Below are 20,756 nucleotides of genomic sequence, written 5' to 3'. Positions count from 1 at the left end.
AGGGACTTGCAATGCATCGCAGCGAATAAAAGCAGTTAATGGCTTTTGCATTAGACAGGCTGAGCGCTAGTGAAAAGGATAAAATATTAGTAAGAGTTCAACCCAGGGGTTGGCTGCTTTTTTTTTTTTTTTTATAAGGTAGGAATAAGTTGATACTATGCAGACTACATAGTCATATGAGATACAACAAGTTGTTGTACTTAAAGGGGTACTCCTGTGGAAAACTTTTTTTTTTTTTTAAATCAACTGGTGCCAGAAAGTTAAACAGATTTGTAAATCACTTCTATTAAAAAATCTTTCCAGTACTTTTTAGGGGCTATATACTAAAGGGAAATTCAAAAAATAAATGCATTTCCTCTGACGTCATGACCACAGTGCTCTCTGCTGACAAATCTGTCCATTTTAAGAACTGTCCGGGGTAGGAGAAAATCCCCATAGCAAACATATGCTGCTCTGGACAGTTCCTAAAATGGACAGCAGAGAGCACTGTAGTCATGACATCATAGGAAATGCATTTCTTTTTGGGATTTTTTCTTTAGTATACAGCCCCTAAAAAGTACTGGAAGGATTAAGATGTTTTAATAGAATTGTTTTACAAATCTGTTTAACTTTCTGGCACCAGTTGATTAAAAAAAATAAGTTTTCCATGGGAGTACTGCTTTAAAGGGGTACTCTGCCCCTAGACATCTTATCCCCTATCCAAAGGATAGGGGATAAGATGTCTGATCGCAGGGACCCCACAGAGAAAACTCGCCCTGAGCGAGTATTGTGACATCACTGCACAGAGCAAACTCACTCTGTGTGTAATGACGGGCGATACAGGGGCCAGAGCACTATGATGTCACAGTTCCGCCCCCCTCATGACATCATGCCCCCCTCAATAAAAGTCTATGGGAGGGGCGTGGCGGCACCCACAGACGACTTTTATTAAGGAGGCGGGCAGTAACGTCACGAGGGGGCGGAGCCGTGACGTTACGATGCTCTGGCCCCTGTATCGCCCGTCATTACACACAGAGCGAGTTTGCTCTGTGCAGTGATAGCAGCGGGGTGCCGCAGCCGAGATCTGCAACTAAGGCACCAAACTGAGTCTCCAAACCTAGCTTAAAGGGGTACTCCGGCCCTAAAACATGTTATCCTTTGGATAGGGGATAAAATGTCTGATGGCGGAGGTCCCGCCGCTGGGGATCCCCGCAATCTCTCATGCAACACCCACCTGTGTGAGCTGCACACAGCGCTGGAGGCTCAGAGTCTGAAGCCTCACGACCACGGGGCCGGAGTATTGTGACATCACGACTCCACCCCTTTAATGGTCAAAATTAAAGCTAAAATAAGTTTATCTATCTATACTCACAATGACCCACAAGGCATCCCAGCTGATTTTTTTATTTTTTTTTAAATGGACCTCCATAGCCCCCATACACAGCTGAAAGCTGCAAAAGACTACACAAACCATAATCTCCTATGCTTATTTCCTATACAGGGGCTGCCTTGAGAGATATGAAGAAGTCACATGGTTAGAGAAGCAGTACATTTAGATAATGTGTGCGCCTCAAGGGGCAATCACACACTGCACACTAAAGCGCTGAGTAGAACGGAGTGTGACATTACAAAAGTGACATTGCACAAAATGGCTGCTGAACCCAGCAAACTGGTGCCTGACAGCCCTCTTGTGTGCTAAGAATTACTTGACTTCCTGTCTGGAGGATAAGCTAAGAGAAACAGGGTATGTGCTCAGCAAATATTACACTTGTTACAAGTTGTATAACTTAGCAATTTACATGTGCAGCTATATAAAAGTTTTTCATTTGGGTGGAGTTCTCCTTTAAGTCAAATACAGGAGTGAAATACACACAGAAAAAAAATATAACACAACGAGCTGTACATCTCTGTGTGATGGGCCCACTTCTTGTTTTGTGTCTTACTGACTTGCCCAAAAGAGCTGAGAGGGGGAGCTGTGCGAGTAGTCCTAGGGCTGGGCGGTATGACCAAATGTGTGTATCACGGTATCTTTTAAACTTTTGGCAGTTCCACAGCATATAATGGTATTTCCTAACCCCCCCCCCCCCCCCCATATTAATTATCATCCTACATCCCCATAGGAGTACTACTCACATATCACCTGCATGTGCTGCCCTCCTCGTCCTGTTTGTTGCGGCCGCCGGCGCTGACACTATACTGTGGGGTATCCCTATGCCCGGGCTGCAAAAGGCAAACAAAATAAACTTACGTTGGCCTTACGCTGGGGACGGGAATGTCGGACAGCCGTCAGCCTATCACAAGGCCGCAGCGATGTTCCACCTCGGCCGGTGATAGGCTGAGCCCCCTGTCATGTAAGAAGCCGGCTTCTTACATGACAGTGGGCTCAGCCTATCACCGGCCGAGGCGGAACATCGCTGCGGCCGGTGATAGGCTGACGGCTGGCTGGCGTTCCCGTCCCCAGGAAACAAGTGAGGCCGGTACCGGACCAACGGGAGGTGAGTACGTTTTTTTTGTTCATTTTTTGCAGCCCGGGCATAGGGATACCGCACAGTATAGAGCAGTGGTCTCCAACCTGTGGACCTCCAGATGTTGCAAAACTACAACTCCCAGCATGCCCGGACAGCCGTTGGCTGTCCGGGCATGCTGGGAGTTGTAGTTTTGCAACATCTGGAGGTCCGCAGGTTGGAGACCACTGGTATAGAGTGTCAGCGCCGGCGGCCACAACAAACAGGAGGACAAGGAGTGATATGTGGGCGATATGTGAGTAGTACCCTGATGGGGACAGCGCTGGGCTAATAATTAATTGGGGGGGGGGGAGAGGGGTGGCAGAACAGCGCTCGCAGGTCACATAGGATTAGTTCCCCGATGTGGGGACAACGGCAGCTCTCGGATAATAATTAATTCATTCCCGAGGGGGAGGGGCCAAACCGGTATTGCAGTATGGGTTAAAATTCATATCGTGCAGCACAAAAACTTCAGCATTCGGTATGAACCGGTATACCGCCCAGCCCTAAGTAGTCCCTGGTTGACCAGGATTTACAGATTAACTCCATAACCATAATCTTTTTCCCACTGAAACATACATATTCGTCTGGCTAACAACAACATACAATGTACATAAGGATTTAGTGCCACTCTCTTCACATTTGGCAGATCATTATACAATACTCTGTATTACTGTAATGACCCCACACCATGAATCACAATAGGCACTTTAATGGAATAAATAACAGGCAAGGGTTTTACAGAATTCTTGGAGTACGTCCCTTTTATTTAATCACGGAGATCTGTTCATTTTGCAGATTGTAGGTTATTTTGTGAAAACAAAAGAAGCTGGCTGAAATGATAAGGAATGACAAGCTGCCACAGAGCATAATACAATAGCACATACTACATTATGCTGAATGTGTGTGCAGTCTCCGTGCCTTCAGACTTCATAAAATCAACACTAGCACCAAAGCAAAGAATAAGCAAGTTGCTAATCCTTTACTTATGTTGTCTGCAAATAAATCCTAATAATTGCTGGGGTCCAGCTAGTATACTACTGCTTTCCATACAGCCTAAGACCTACATTTTTGTGAAGTCTTCCTAAATGTCCTATATTTTGTTATGTATCCTCTTCTGACTATATTTCCCCAGCCACACATAATGTAGATAAATATGATAGATAATATAGATTTCCCAGGTTAGAAGGATGAGGAAAAAATGGTGTAGCCATTGACCTACAGGCATTTAACATGAATCAATGTAACCACGTCACCACAAACAATCCCCCACGGTAACCAAAACACATAAGGCGAAATGTAAAAACCTGGCAGGTTTCTTCTAATTCAGAAAATTCTAATTATTTTGCATCACATTGGGGGAGATTTATCAAAGGATTTAGACTGGTTTTTTCCGGTCTAAATTTGTCGCACAGAATGTCGCAGTCTAAATCTGTGCGACTTTTCTGCGACTTTTGCTCTAGAGGATTTTTAGAATATGATGCATTCTAGTCTATTTTAGACTGAAATGCATTGAAAAATGCATTGGTGCTGAATTTATCAAAAACGACTTTTCAGCGATAAGTCGCATAGGCTGAAAGTACACTGAAATGTCAGACCATGTTGGAGCAGGTTTAAATATAGTCTAAACCTTAGATCCCGAAGTCTGTGCACAGAATTTATCAAGAGTCGCATGCCTTTTGATAAATTAGGCGCACAATAGAGCGGCCTAACCCTCTGTAGTTTGGTCTATATTGACACGGGACATAGACAACTTTGATAAATATCCCCCATTGAGTTTGATACATAGGGGTTTATTTTTATGTATTTGTTTTTCTTTTTTGCGATTTCTGGCGATATTGGAAGTATCTGTTTTTCCTATTTTAATTTATGAATACTACAAAGTACCACTAAAATACGATAACCCCTTAATGGCCACAATACTTCTTTGGTTGGCGGGCAGGAATAGCCTGGCACTTGTCTCTTGTGCCGAATATTGCACGAGCTTGGCTTTTACAGGAAAGCAGGGCTCCTGCCCTAACTACCAAACGTGGAGAAACCACTGAGCTTTGAAGTTTAAAAGGATAAATAAATAAGTATATGGTCTTGGGAAAAATAGGGAAAAAAAATCTCACAAAGACAGTCCCTGTTGGGTCCCCCCATCTGACTTAATTGCATCACTCAGATCTGATGGCTTTCAGGGGAGTGAAGCACGCTGCCCCGCTCTTCACTTCACATTGGAAAACCATAATGAATCATGGGGATTATAGGTGACATGTATATGCATGTATATTTGTACATATCAGCTACAGTTACAATTATCTGTACTAGCGACTAACTTAAAGGGGTACTCTGCTGCTCAGCGTTTGGAACAAACTGTTCTGAACGCTGGAGCTTGGAGCTCGTTATGTCATAGCCCCGCCCCCTCATGATGTCATGCCCCGCCCCCTCAATGCAAGTCTATTGACTTGCATTGAGGGGGCTGGCATGACATCAAGAGGGGGCGGGGCTATGACATAATGAGCTCCCAGCTCCAGTGTTCGGAACAGTTTGCTCCAAATGCTGAGCAGCGGAGTACCCCTTTAACAAATATCATCGACAGATTAAATTTGTTTAACAAACACTAGAAAAGAGTGGCCTATCTTTATAGACTGCCCAGGAATTTGTAGACATTGGCAACCCTAGCGTAAATGTACATTCTTCTCAAATTTTACTTAAAAAAAAAACTACTATAATTTACTAATCAAGAATATAAAAAAGAAAGGCACAACAAAAAACTGTAATCAATAGACGGAACAACGTGAAATACATCAGTAAGGAAAGAAAACCGTAGGGAAGATCAACCGCAGAGTTCATTAATTTCTTATGCAAACTAATACAAGAATATTGATTCATATATATACCACGATGAGAGATTAGTGTGTACTTTCTGGGCAAAAAGAATTAATCTTTACATAAGGAATGTGACGTGCTAAGAAATCATAATACCAGGAACCTAACTAATGATTAAATTCACAAGTCTGTATTCACAAAGGGGAGCTCTGATATATGTATAAAGGAGGCATTTTAATGAAATATAGTCAAATATCATTCAATGTCATTTTCAGATAGACTTTCTTTTAACCCTAAAAATCAAAGAAGAAGCTAATGGCTACTGTTACTATCAGAGCAACAGGGTGTCAACACTACTGATACACCAAATAAACTCAAAGGGAACATTAAGTGTCAATATGGTTTAGCGCATTGATAGGTTAACTGGTCATTCAGGGGCCTTAAAGGGAATCTGTCACCAGTGTCACCCGCACTTACCTGTTGGTACAGCCTGCAAGTGCAGGTGACACTCATGATAATGATACTTACCTATCTCTGATTCATTGTCCTGTTAGTCTGTTATGCTTCTTATTTGGACAGTAGACTTGGTTCACAAGCAGCACACCAGGAGCAGACTGACATCCCAGCTGCTGCTTCCTCAAGCCTGCTTGCAGACAGGCATAGTGAAGGAGCAGCAGTGGTGATTTTAGCATGCTCCAGGAGCTCCACCCCTGCACCAAGCCTGCCAACTGAATAAGAAGCATAACGGACGAATGGGACCACATATCAGGAATAGGTAAGTATCATTATCAGTGTCACCCGCACTACTAGCCTGAACCAACAGATAAGTGCGGGTGACACTAATGACAGATTCCCTGATTCACTGATGTCAGATGTGAAAACATCTAGTATATTGTAGAGGAATAAAATATGTGCCTATTTGTAATATGCTTTATTAACCAAATATGTTTATAAATAATAGAAAAGGTTTCTTATATTATCATCCACTTGGGGTCCTTGTACATAGCAGATGCTGACATATCTATATGTCTCTATATCACAGTCTGTGTCTCGGCTGTACGGTGAGGGACAAAGTTCACATGAAGGAATGCGCACAGAAGCCCCAGTAGAGAAGAATGCCGGCAACTTTGCTGCAAACACCAAGCCAGGATGGTTCTTAAAGGGGTAGTTTGTAAAATAGTGTCTGTACCTGTGTTTGGTGGTGGTCTTGCTCTTTGCCCTGGTGTTTGTTTTTAGCAGCATACAAAATTAGTATTGTCTGAGCTTTTCCAAGGTTGCAGTGCGGCCGAGACATAATATCACTAGTCAGTGTAACGCTGGCCTACCTTAGCCAAACTACTTGCTCCTCCTCATCACTGCAGGCTCCGGACTATTCCTTCCTTCTGCACTGTCTCAGGCAGTGACAGTGTCTGGTGCATCTAGTGAGGTCACACAAGGCCTGCCTCTTTAAGGGTCCGTGCGAGTCTGTGATTCTGCTTCCCCTTTAATCCCTGACTGGCCTCACCTATTTAAGGGCGCTCCACCCTCCGTTCCTTGCCTGAGCAATATTGTAGTTTCAGCAAGTGAAGGAGTTACCTGCTGTGTTGCTGCATTCTAGTTTCCTGACTTCATCTCTGCGCGATCCCTCTGCTCCTGTTTAGCCTCTCCAGTGTATGATCTCGGACTGTTTGACTATGCCTCTCTTGTTCCATCTAGCTGAACCTGAGCTACTTAGCTTTACTGTTTTATAATGCAACTGTCATGGATATTGTACCCCCCAGACTAATACCATAATAGTATAGATGATGCAGCTATACCTGTGGCTACTCTTTATCACACGTTATCAGCAAGAAAATAGTTTTATAGTTCGGTCAGCCACTGTTGGATATGCGTGGCCGGGGATCGTAATGCCCCACCTCCGCCACTCCTATCTCCTGTAAGTGAGCACTGGGACCGCTGTGTGATTGACACACAGGTCCCCACCCCCCAATGTCCATGATGTGCGGTCCGGCGTGACTTCACTGAGTCTATACATATTATGTGCACCTTTATGATATTCAGTGCCCGTACTCCTCTTCTTTCTTCTCATGGTGCCGGAGACGTGCTGATTCTGCTTTCACTAAAGGCAGAGAGCGTTCGCTCCCTGCCTCTAGCACTGCACAGGCGCACTGAGCTAGTGGCAGAAAACGGGAGCAAGCGCTTTCTCTCTGCCTCTAGTGAAAGCAGAAGCAGCGCGTCTCCGGCACCAGGAGAAGAAAAAAGAGGAGTACGGGCACTGTATTTCATATATCATAAAGGTGAACATAATATGCATAGGCTCAGTGGAGTCACGCCGGACAGCACATCATGGACATCGGGGGGTGGGGACCTGTGTGTCAATCACAAAGTGGTCCCAGCGCTCACTTACAGGAGATAGGCGTGGTGGAGGCGGGGCATTACGACCCCCAGCCACGCCAATATGACAGTTGCTGACCGCACAATAAAACTATTTTCCTGCTGATAACGTGTGATAAAGAGCAGCCACAGGTATAGCTGCTTACAAGTGTCATCATTTATACTATCATGGTATTAGTCTGGGGGGTACAATACCCATGACAGTTGCGCTTTAACAGCACCAGCTCTGCTAAATTACCTGTCCTGCCCTGCAGTGTCTAACTCCACCTGTTGTGTTCTTACATCTCCAGTATCAGCTCGCTCTCACCTGCCTGTATCCCCGGTGCTTGGCCTGCTCGTTCAGTTTACCGGGACTCTTGTGGCAACGATCTGGTGTTTCCCTGTAGTGGCAGCAAACTGGTGTTTCCTTGTAGCTCACACCAGCTTCTGCATCCAGGAGCAGGATAAAGAGTGTAAACCAGGGGAACACTTAAACTTGGTGCCCTACACTAAACCGGTACGTGGTACAGCGGGACCACACCCGTTGGGGCATTACAGTCAGGTGTTAAAAGGGAGCATGCCTGAGTTTCAATGGGTGGAGAGATCATTGGGTGTGAGGGAGATCATTCTCCACAGGGCGGCAAGGAATTGTAGTTAAAAAAGACAGCACAGCATGAAAGGGTAATTAGCTGTGCTGTAATGGGTGAGGTGGTTGAAGTGTGGGAGGAACTCCAACAGGATATCCATTTTACAAAAAAAAAAAGCAGCAGCATTATGGTGGACTCTTTCCTAAGCATGTCCATTACTGCCTGGAAGGTAAGTACTAAAATTACCCTATGGTGGATAACCCCTTTAAGAGCATAACTTACTGCTAATTGTCCTGTGAGAGAAGAGAGTGAGGGCAGCAGCAAATGCACGGCATATCAACTCTGCTGAGAGGAAGGCTCCCTCCTCTGTAGTCCATTGAATTGCAGTGAGCAGCATACCAAAGGGCAATAAAGGCATAAAAGGCATAAAAGACTTCCCGAAAAGTCTGAAAAGCCTCAAACATAATACTTCAGTAAAGCAGGGTAAGCCTGGGTGTTTTATTTATTTATTTATTTATTTTTTTTGTGACCGGTACACTTTAAGCAGCCCACAAGTGTTTACTAAAGGACTAATAGCTTCCTTCTTGCATCCCTGCACTGTACCAAGTATAATATGTGACTCTTGGATGGAGAAAACTGTCTTATCTAAGGAGTCTGTAACAAAATAAACTAAATACTATGTGATCAATATTATATGGTCAAAATATGAAGAAAGCAGACAGAGGAACTGAAGTCTGTTGAGTCACTCTATAATACCTCATTGTCAGGCCCAAGGCCTATATGTGTATTATAATTATAACTGTGTGTAATGTATTATCCAAGACATGGGTGAGAGGTCATTCAGACGGTGTATCCTTTTTGTGTACTGCATTTTATTGGGGGTCTGGCTGTTTGTTTACATCTCCTTTGAAGTCAAAGGCTCTTTTGAAGCAGCAGGATGTAAGGGGCACTCTGGTCCCATCATATAATCACACAGATAAGGGGGCCAGGAAGAGAGAAGACCCCCTGGTTGGATCAGAGGGGAGGGGGGAATGGAGTCTCCCTCCCAAGAAAGCGGATATGATATTTAAACAATGCTAGAGTCAAAGTTGTGTGTTCAAGGCTGTGCCCAAAGCTGACAAGAGCTGGACTCTCACTCACAAAGGACGGCTATACCATCATGCTGTAAGAACTTCATTTTTGTTTTCTGAACTTGTCTTTCAAAACTCTTATATATTTTTATACCTGTATGTAAATTGTTCCTGTATTTTTATATAGTCAGCACTGTGATACCTTTTATCAGATTAAATGTTTCATTAATCAGCTCTGGTCTTTGATCTCTAAATATATGAGCTCCCCTTTCTGAAGGAGGCTCTGGTAAAACACATTTATCTAAGGGTTAATTTGGTGACTTGCTGGGACTAGTAGTGTATACCCAGAGGTCTGGTGGCCTTAACCCTTGCACCATCACACTCTCTCTAATGTCTTGGCTGGACCGATAGGGTGTAATCGTGACAATCATCATGTCTGTAGAGCTCAGAGATCTGGAAATGGGCAAAGTGCGCTAAGAGCCTCCATTTTTCGGGGGAGTGGTTTTATAAATTGATATGGATCCAGCATGTCACTCAGTCAGAGGCCATATGCCCAGCAGAGGTGAGTGAAATGAGTGTTAGGGTACCATCCGAAATGAGGCCACCTTCGCGTGGTGGATGGGGGACAAGTTTTGATCAAAAAGTGTGCTAAGATCCTCCATTTTTTTTTACCAAGAGTGCTGCTGCAACCTTCTTTTTTGTATACTCTGTATTTGCCGCAGCAGCGTGCACCAGTGTATTAAGTAGTTGTGCTGGCTATTTTTCTTTTTGTTTTTGCTGTACAAAAAAAATGTGTTGCACTGTAAGTTGCCAGAAGCACAGAAGCCACCATAATTCTTAAATGTATGATGTTTGGAACAACCAGGACTCTTGAGTTGACAAAAAAAAAAAATTTGTAAACTGCAAAATTCTCCATTGTTCTGCTGCTCATGTACACACATACACGACAGCTTATGCTGAAAAGTTACCTGAAATGACAGGTACGCTTTAAGCAATCTCAGCAATGAGAACATTGCAGTTCCTTTTGTAAATATTAATACTAATATAACAGAAAGATAATCACTTCAGCATTCTAAAGGCAGATATCACAAGACGATGGCCAGACTGAATTTATATAGTCATCTAGGCCAGTGTTTCCCAACCCAGTCCTCAAGGCACACCAACATTCCGGGTTTTTTCAGTTACTCCATTGGAACAGAACAGGGAAAAATTCAAATCCTGGACTGTTGGTGTGCCTTGAGGACTGGGTTGGGAAACACTGATCCAGGCTATGGGCTAGTTACCAAGGAGAATGAATTTGCTAACATTTATAGATTTTCAATTGATTTTTTACACACATTCCTTCCTCTTTTTTTTTTTTGTTAATTAATAATGCATCATTTATAATTGGAATTTTTGCTAATTTGAACTACATAAATCCATAAACATAGTGTATGCACAATAAATACTACATTTATTATACAGTAGTTGCCTCTCCCACATTCTTATAACCATAAAAATATATTCTTAACACGTGTGGGAGTCATTTACCAGCAGAGAAGAAATGAAAAAATAATGATCTATCCTTGCAAAACATATAGCCTTCTGTACTGTAAGCGTGATTACTTAAATGTTCTATTTCTAGCCCTGCTGATTATATCCACCTTGTTTCCATCCAAAAGCCTCATTTTTAATCCACCAGACATTTTTACAGCTTATTATCAACAGTTTATTCATGGGGGAACTCGCCACTCTTGGCAAACAAAGTATGGAGATAGAGCTCGCTCAGAATAAATTAGACAAGAGAGACCTTGTGGATATGCACAAGAGCAAAGTGATAAATCATTTTCATTTCACTAATACAAAGTTTCAATTAAGTATAATCAAAAGCACTGAGCGTTCATCAAAAAACTAGATCATTCACTTTCTAGATAAGGTTAATTCGGTTTTATTCCAGCTGGGCTCATATGGAAATCACATGTCATGGTTCAAGACCTTCTAAGCCTTGCTTGTGTGCTGGGACGTCCTATCTCCCTGAACAAACAAGTCATCAAATATACTTATCGTCGCCTTTCGGTTCTTTATCATTCTTCTACTACCACTCTGCTATGTGGTTACCGGGCAGCTGTGTGTTTGGACTATTAATGACCAACTGTATCTATCCGAGCCAGCAGAGAAGAAAAGAAGCATTTCCTATATATCAGGTATTCTGACATCGAGAGCTTTTAGGAATAGCATAAAATATGCATAATTGAAAACTTTGATCTATGATATCAAGACTTGTGTATGTCCGCTGGTATGAGCTGTCTGACGCTAGTAAAGTGGTGCTCTCTCTTACAGAAAATGTGCAATGCTTAAAGGGGTACTCCTCTGCTCAGCGTTTGGAACAAACTGTCCCAACGTTGGAGCTGGGAGCTCGTTACGTCATAGCCCCACCCCCCTCAATGCAAGTTTATGGGAAGGAGCGTGACAGACACGCGCACACGCGCCCTCCCATAGACTTGCCTTGAGGGTAGCAGGGCATGACATCATGAGGGGGTGGGGCTATGGCGTCACGAGTTCCCGACGCCGGCTCCAGCGTTCGGAACAGTTTGTTCCAAACGCTGAGCAGCGGAGTACCCCTTTAAAACAACAATTAAAAAGAAAGGTAAATGTAACCAACATCTATTTACATGTTAATGTGGTCTTCAACACCCAGTTGCACCTAAATAGTATCTTTTATTAATTTACATCTGTTTTTTAAATTTTTTCCTTCTTTAAGGGTGCATTCCCACGTGGTGTATTTTGCTGTGTATTTGCTGCGTATTTGGTGCTGCGTATTTTCCTACCCATTGACTTCAACAGAGAAAATAAAATACGCAGCAGCAAATACGCCGTGTGGGAATGTACCCTAAAAGTCAGGTTATTAATGTATGACCGCTTAGGGTATGTTTACACTGCGTAATTCCACACTGTGAACATTATCATCAGTGTGAATGGGTCTTCCGCGCGACCTGTTTACACTAAGGAATTTCAGCAGCAGACAATGCTGCCACTGAAATGGTTCCACGCAAAGAAAGAACATGTTCATTCTTTGCACGGAAGTCCTCGAGCACTGCATAGCCATCAAAGGTGAAGGCGCAGTGCTGCCCAGTCCTAACGCCGAAGTATTTTCAGCGGCAGCCGCCAGATGGAATCTCTGCTCGCAGAATTCTCCAAGTGGAGATTCCGCAGTGTGAACATACTCTTAGGGCCCAACTGTACACTCAACATGAGACCGAGAATTTGTTACTTGTGATAATGGAGTGGTAGTGCATCTGTGTTTCCATTTACTGTCTATGGGTCTGGTGGAGCTTACTGAACACATGCACGGTGAGTATGCCTACTGCTAGAAAATGATGCTGGCATGGGGCAGGGAGGTGGAGCGGAGAGGCGTGTCAGCCTGCAGAACTTCAGGGGCTTGGCTCCACCTCTTTGGACCTAATAAATAAAGCAGTTGTTTTCAAATATAAAATACAGAGAGTGAAAACAAATGTAGTGAGTGTACAAGTGTCCTACATGTAATGTTATATTGTCAGCTGTTTGTAAGGCCTTTGGCAGCTGACAGATTCGTTTTAAACAAGGCATTGGCCACATACCCATACCCATGTGCTGCAAGGTCCATAAAAACATGGTTTGACAACTTTAGTGTGGTTGAGCAAAAGTGGCCCACGTCATTGTATACATCTACCACAGTAGTGCACCTAAATTTCTGTATTGCATCATTCTAATTGTTACACATCCACACCGTCTATCTTGTCTAGGATTCTATTGTGGCACTTGTAGTCCACTGCAGGCATCCTCCATTGTATGCATTTTTATGCTGGGGATCGCCCCTAGCAACGGACTACAAGGGCAGGATCTGCTCCCCCAGTATAAATGCACAACCGCATTTGGGGTTGAGCACCTCCAGCCATTTGAGACCACGTTTTTTGTTGTTTGTTTAAATTTTATACTTGGAGGTGTGTAAACTCCAATTGTAATGCGCCTTGAATATCTTCCAGGCAGCATTAGGGTAGCACCTGTGAGGCCATGCACCTATATTAGCCAACTTAGGCGGGGCTTGCAGTCACAGCCACACTGGAGGGTACCTGGAGGACGCTGTGAGTCGGCCTAATGCTGCCGTAATTGCCCACTGGCCCCTGTTGCTTATCACGCACAGGTAGTATTAGCGTTAAGTCCCGCGCCATTTGAGAAACCTTGGCGTTGGTGTGCGGGCTCTGGTATGTCCTTCATATAAGGATACACTGGTGAATGTCTCCATTTTAACACCAGTGTTGAGGGATTAGCCAATGTCATTGTATACATCTACCACAGTAGTGCACCCATATTCCTGTATTGTATTATTCTAATTGTTACACATCCACACCGTCTATCTGGTGTAGGATTCTATTGTGGCACTTGTAGTCCACTGCAGGCATCCTCCATTGTATGCATTTTTATGCTGGGGATCGCCCCTAGCAACGGACTACAAGGGCAGGATCTGCTCCCCCAGTATAAATGCACAACCGCATTTGGGGTTGAGCACCTCCAGCCATTTGAGACCACGTTTTTTGTTGTTTGTTTAAAAGTGGCCCACGTAGAGCATTGATATTAAACACATCAAACACCTTTAAGATGAATTGGTATGCCACATGAAGCCAGACCAGGGATGTGGAATTTCTATCGCCCGACGCCCGGGACTAGCAGTTTTGGGTGCCGGGCAGGTGAATTTGTCCGGCCCTTAGCCCGGCTTCGGGCAAGCAGGGCCGGACCTGACAAGTGCGGCGGATCTGCAGTCTGTATGGAGCGGGCTGCCGACTCCTGCCCGCTCCATACTCTGCAGCCTGTGTCCTCGGAAGCAGAGCAGGGGAGATGAGAAGCAGTATACAGTATTTGTCATCTCTCCCCTGCTCTGCAGACGTGCGGGGGGAGATGAGGGGGCGTGGCTTCTTGCTCCCCATGCAGACCTGCGTCCTCTGCCTTCACTCCCCCCAGCTGTAGCTTCGGAGAGCTGAGGGGAGGAGGCGCGTCTGCACGGGGAGATGTATGCGGCGCTCTGCAGTATGTATGGAGCTGGTCCGGATTCCTGCCCACTCCATACTCTGCAGCCCCCGGCTGTTCTCAGTAGCCGGGGGCCGCCGCTAATAGCCAGCATGCGGCTGGCTATTAACCCTTTAGATCGCCGCTGTCAAAGCTGACAGCGGCGTCTAAAGGGACATGTGAATGCTTCCTGGTGGGCTAGCGGGGTGGATCGCCCCCCCGCAGCGCGATCGCAGGGGGGCGATCCACTATGGCGGTAGCCAGAGGACTTACCTCTGCTTCCTCCTGTCCCACTCTGTCATTGATAGATCCTGGCTGGACTAGGCTCTATCAATGGATCACAGAGCACACAGATTAATAGAGTTCAATAGAACTCTATTCATCTGTCTGAGGAATCTAATGATTCCTCCTATAAGTGTAATAAAGTGTAAAAAAATAAATAAATAAAATAAAATAAAAAAGTTTTAATAAAAGTTTGAAAGACATACATTAACCTAGTGGTCTTCAAACTGTGCCCCTCCAGATGTTACAAAACTACAATTCCCAGCATGCCAGGACAGCCGTTGGCTGTCCGGGCATGCTGGGAGTTGTAGTTTTGCAACATCTGGAGGGCCACAGTTTGAAGACCGCTGCATTAACCCCCTTCCATGTTAAAAGTTCAAATCGCCCCCTTTTCCTATATAAAAACATGTAAACATAATAAAAATAAACATATTTGGTATCGCTTCGTGCGTAATTGTCCGACCTATGAAAATATAACATTATGTATCCCCTACGGTAAATGTAAAAAAATACCAAACCACAGATTTGCAATTTTTATAATATCCCAGAAAAAAAAGTTAAAAAGCGATTAAAAAGTCAGATCAATACCAAGATGGTACCGATACAAAAAAACTGATTATGGCGCATACAGCCTGGTATGCGGATAAAAAATAAAGCTACAGGGGTTAAAAAATGGCAATTAAAAAAATTTGAAAAAGTCCAGAATTAGTAAAACATGATGTAAACGATACAAATCTTGTATTGCTGTAACCAGGCGGCCTTAAGTATAAAACTAACCTGTTACCTCAACCACAAGGTAAATGGCGCAGAAAAGAAAAACACCAAATCTGCAATATTATTTTTTTTTTTTGGGTCAGAGAATATGTTATTGAAAAATTAAAAGATATCCTTATAGTAGGTAGTTATGGCTATTATAGGGCGAGGAGGAAAAAACGGGACAAGTGGATCGTCATGAGGGACAAGTAGATTTAGCTCCATTTTAGTCCCGTGGACAAGTAGTTTTTTATAAAATTTCCACACCCCTGCAGACCTAAAAAATGCTTTTTAGGTTATATAGTATGGGTACAAATTACTAAAAAGCCTTTCGGACATCTTGTGAAAAGCTTTCCCAGAAGAATTGAGGCAGAAATAGTTGCTTCTTATTAACACCCATTGTTTTTGTCCCAACTTTAAAAGACTCTGTTTTGGATTGGCCATGGATTAAATGGACTCTGTAACTGCATGAAGACAATTACGACCCATTCACACGGCGGAACTTACTAGCAGAATCAGGCAGAAAAATTCAGCTTGGAAATTCTGTTGAAGCAGCCTCCCATTGTTTTCAATGGTATTCTGCTACATCGGGCACCAGCAGAATTTCCACAATGGAAATTCAAATTGCAGACACCTCTGAAAGAATGAATCTGTTTGGAAATGCACTGCTGTCTAAAGAAACAGCACATTTCTGATTGGTCATCGCACAGGATTATTTTGCCAGTCCCTGCTGCAAACAGTAGTCCACCATTTTAATGGGGTTATCCACCCCTCTAAACCCCCCATCTACAAATTAACCTTGGGGCAAAAATCAAAGAATTGCAAGACCACATAAAACACAAGAACAGACACTTTTTAATGAACTGCACTAACTTTACAGCCCCTGTAGCATAGTCAAATAAAAAAAATACCCCTGTAAATAGTCCTTACACTTCCCAGGAAAGTTACTGCCTTTTAAATTGTCAAGGAAATTGACTCAGGGGGACAACTGACCTTTGTTCTAGTTATTGGTGCAGGTCTCCGTGCTTGAACCCTCACCGATCGGCTAGTTAGCCTACATCTCTGTGGATAGGGTATAAGTTTTGATCCTGGGACTACCCCTTTTATTACATAAAAACTCCTATTACAACTTTTTTAAAAAACGGATGAATTGATCTGCAAGTAGGTTTATAATGGCTTCAAATGTTCCATTTGTAAATTCTGGGGATAACTGTTTTGCCTGAACTGTTTCTTTAATGCTGTGATTTCAATAGTATAATTGTGGAAGACTAAGCTGCAATAGGAATGTTGAAGCTAACTACGCCTCCACTATCTTCTGAAATTGCAAAGAACCTAACTAGACAACCAATAATAGCAACAAAAAACGTGGTCTCAAATGGCTGGAGGTGCTCAACCCCAAATGCAGTTGTGCATTTATACTGGGGGAGCAGATCCTGCCCTTGTAGTCCGTTGCTAGGGGCGATCCCCAGCATAAAAATGCATACAATGGAGGATGCCTGCAGCGGACTACCAGTGCCACAATAGAATCCTACACCAGATAAACGGTGTGGATGTGTAACAATTAGAATAATGCAATACAGAAATTTAGGTGCACTACTGTGGTAGATGTATACAATGACATTGGCTATCCCTCAACCAGGGCCCAGTTTTTGCTTATTACGCACAGGTAGGTTCGCGTTAGGTCCCGCGCCATTTGAGAAACCTTGGCGTTGGTGTGCGGGCTCTGGTATGTCCTTCATATAAGGATACACTGGCGAATGTCTCAATTTTAACATCAGTGTTGAGGGATAGCCAATGTCATTGTATACATCTACCACAGTAGTGCACCTAAATTTCTGTATTGCATTACAACCAATAATACGTCAGCATAATCTTTAAAGGGTGTGAAATAGAACTGCATTTGAACATGTCATGCTTTATAAATATTCCTTTATCATGTTAGCACATACAGGTTGATAAGTCAGCAACAGTCATAGAAGCAAATAAAAAAAGTACATTCCAGAACATTGTTATCATGATACCTCTGTAAAGTGCTTGAGCAAAAAGGAGTGCAAAACATCTTGAGGTTCTGAAAGCACAGGTGGTCCAGTCCAATTGCTCTGTACAAAGAGGTGCAGGCAGCTTACTCCCAAAAGAAACACCAGTAGTTGTCTATGAGAAAAAAAAGATTGCATCAATCACTGTACACTCCCCAAAATATAGAAATATAGAATGTGTTGGCAGATTAAAAAAACATTCCATCTACGTTGCACAATTCCGTGAAAGAATTCAGCCATAAATTCTGCCCAAATTACCTGTCCATTGACTTTAATGGGATTCTGCTGTCTCATTTAAACATATCAAGTGAAATGCCTTACAAATAGAAACTAGGGCTCCACGATATGGGGAAAATGTGCGATTGCGATTTTGGGCCTAAATATTGCGATTGCGATATGCGATGACATATAATTAAAAAAAATGGTGAATTCCCCATTTCACTTCCAATCGCCTCCATTTCACATCTATCCACCCATTTTATGCCCACCGCCTATTTCACATCTCCCCTTGTCACATTCTCCTCCCATCACATCCCCCCCTTGTCACACATCCCCTTGTCACATTCTCCTCCCCCTTATCACACCCCGTCACATTCTCCCCCCCCCCTTGTCACATTCTCCCCCCCCTTGTCACATTCTCCCCCCCCCTTGTCACATTCTCCCCCCCCCTTGTCACATTCTCCCCCCCCTTGCCACATTCCCCCCCCCTCCCCTTGTCACATTCCCCGCCCCCTTCTGTCACATTCCTCCCCCCCATTTCTGTCACATTCCCCTCCCCCTCCTCCTGTGACATTCTTTTACTGCAGCAATACACTGGGTTTCCCGGGTGGATTTCAAATCTTCCGCGGGACCCGGGAAACCTAGTGTATTACTGCAGTTCAAACCTTTTCCCATCAGCCAATCACTGGCGTGACACCACTCTAAGAGAGGACACCTCGGAGCGCACGGAGACGAATCTGCAGGGACCAGGACTAGGTGAGCAGAAGGTTTTTTTTTATTTTTCTCCCTGCGCCCTTAGCTCAGTGTTTTTCTAGCAGGGTGCCTCCAGCTGTTGTGAACCTACTACTCCCAGCATGCCCAGACAGCCTTTGCCGGTCTGGGCATGCTAAGAGTTGTAGTTTTGCAACAACTGGAGGCCCCCTGGTTGGGAAACACTGACTTCTAGTATTTAAATTAGTTTTCACCTGTTCTGGCCGGCCCCCGCCACAGGAGCAGATAATCATACGACTTCCCGGGGGCCCGTATCGCCATATCGCAAAAAGCAAAAATCGGAATTCGATTGCTTTTGCGATATATCGTGCAGCCCTAATAGAAACCTTTTACTTAATTATTTGTTCACACAACAAAATAAGTGGTCAAGGTGTCCAACCCCTACCCATTCTCCAGTAACATGACTGGTTGCTTAGGAAATGCTGTGTGAAAACACCATTAAAAAGTCTGCGGCCTGCATGAAGTATCACAGTAGCAACTAGACCGGCGTTTCCCAACCTGGGTGCCTCAAGCCGTTGCTTAACTCCAACTCCTAGCATGCCGGCACTGACAACGGCTGTCCGGGGCATGCTGGGAGTTGTAGTTTTGCGACATCTGGTGGTCCGCAGCTTGCACACCACTGGCCTAGACCATGATATATAATGCTTAGCATGCTGGGAGGTATAGTTTTGCAACAGCTGGAGGCACCCTGGTTGGGAAACACTGAACTAGACTGTCAGACATGACTCAAAGCTGGCAGCACTCAGCATTGGATAACTATGGTATTCAATTATATAGGGGCTGTGTATGTGAATATGGGGGCAGTGTGCATGTGTGGAGGCTGAAACTGTGTATGGGGGCACATAGTGGGCACTATTATTATTTAAGGCAATATTGATAGGAAGTTTGTACAGAGGTGGGAATGGTGCTGGACAAATTAGTCTGAAATGTCAGTCAGTCAGATACTGCAGAGACAAGTCAAAACTGGAGGTCGCGATACGCGATTGCTATATAATTAACAAATGGTGAAATCCCTCCTATTTCATATGCAATCCCCTCATTTCATATAGCCAACCCCCTCCCAATTTCATGTTCATTGACTGAACATAAAATTGAGGGGATTGAATATGAAATGAGAAGAAATGACCTTAATTCATCCTCTGCATTTTATGTGCCTAGCCTGGTATAGTATAGTCCGCGTACTCTCTGGTGTTGTTGCGTTGCCCTATGGTGCAGCGCAGCTGCGTGGGAGGGAGCACTGGGAGTAAGTGTCTTCCATTTAGGACCAGAGGGGGGGGGGGGAGGGGGGTCGTTTTTTCCTCCTCGTCTTATAGCCATAACAAATTAGTCTGAAATGTCAGTCAGTCAGATACTGCAGAGACAAGTCAAAACTGGAGGTCCGGGCCAGACGGGGGGGGGGGAAAAAAAAGAGGAAAAGTGAACAACTCTGATCAGAAAATACCGTATGTGATTTTGGGGCCTGTATTATGCAGTGGAGTGGTTTTCTGGGCTCTGTATAATGCACTGGGTGTGATTCTGGGTCGGGTTTTATGCAAGGGGTAATACTAGAGCAGGGATGTGGAAATCTTAAAGGGGTTATCAAGGGAAAAACTTTTTTTTTTAATATCAACTGGCTCCAGAAAGTTGAACAGATTTGTAAATTGCTACTATTAAAAAATCTTAATCCTTCCAATAATTATCATTTGCTGAAGTTGAGTTGTTCTTTTCTGTCTGCCATCAATGCTCTCTGCTAACATCTCTGCTTGTTTCGGGATCTGCACAGAGTAGAAGGGGTTTGCTATGGGGATTTGCTTCTACTCTGGACAGTTCCTGAGACCGGTATCATCAGAGAGCACTTCGACAGAAAACAACAACTCAACTTCAGCAGCTCATAAGTACTGAAAGGATTAAGATTTTTTAATAGAAGTAATTTACAAATCTGTTTAACTTTCTGGAGCCAGTTGATATATAAAAACAAGTTTTGGATAACCCCTTTAACGCCCGGGACATATACATTTTTCATGCATTTAGTCCTTCGGGCAAGCAGGGCCAGACCGAAAACCCCCTCTGATTTTAAAGCAGCACTCAGGGTGTAATAGCCAGTGGGGCTGCACAATTTGGAGAAGTTGTGTGATTGCAAATATGGAGGTAAATATTTCAATTTCGATACGCGATTGCTATATAATTAACAAATGGTGAAATCCCTCCTATTTCATATGCAATCCCCTCATTTCATATAGCCAACCCCCTCCCAATTTCATGTTCATTGACTGAACATAAAATTGAGGGGATTGAATATGAAATGAGAAGAAATGACCTTAATTCATCCTCTGCATTTTATGTGCCTAGCCTGGTATAGTGTAGTCCGCGTACTCTCTGGTGTTGTTGCGTTGC

The 20,756-nt window shown here is 43.8% G+C and overlaps 1 protein-coding gene across 1 annotated transcript in view; it reads right to left on the bottom strand.

The window, feature by feature from the left end:
• The window catches only part of TTC27 (tetratricopeptide repeat domain 27), a 367,717-nt gene that overhangs the window by 306,356 nt on the left and 40,605 nt on the right, over positions 1–20,756 (bottom strand). The window contains exon 4 of the mRNA XM_056567404.1: positions 17,379–17,508. Within this exon, the coding sequence (XP_056423379.1) occupies positions 17,379–17,508 (130 nt within the window). The remainder of the gene's footprint in view (positions 1–17,378; positions 17,509–20,756) is intronic.

Source organism: Hyla sarda, chromosome 3 (assembly GCF_029499605.1).
Source record: "Hyla sarda isolate aHylSar1 chromosome 3, aHylSar1.hap1, whole genome shotgun sequence".
Lineage (NCBI taxonomy): Eukaryota > Metazoa > Chordata > Amphibia > Anura > Hylidae > Hyla > Hyla sarda.
This window is presented reverse-complemented; position numbering and strand designations above follow the sequence as displayed.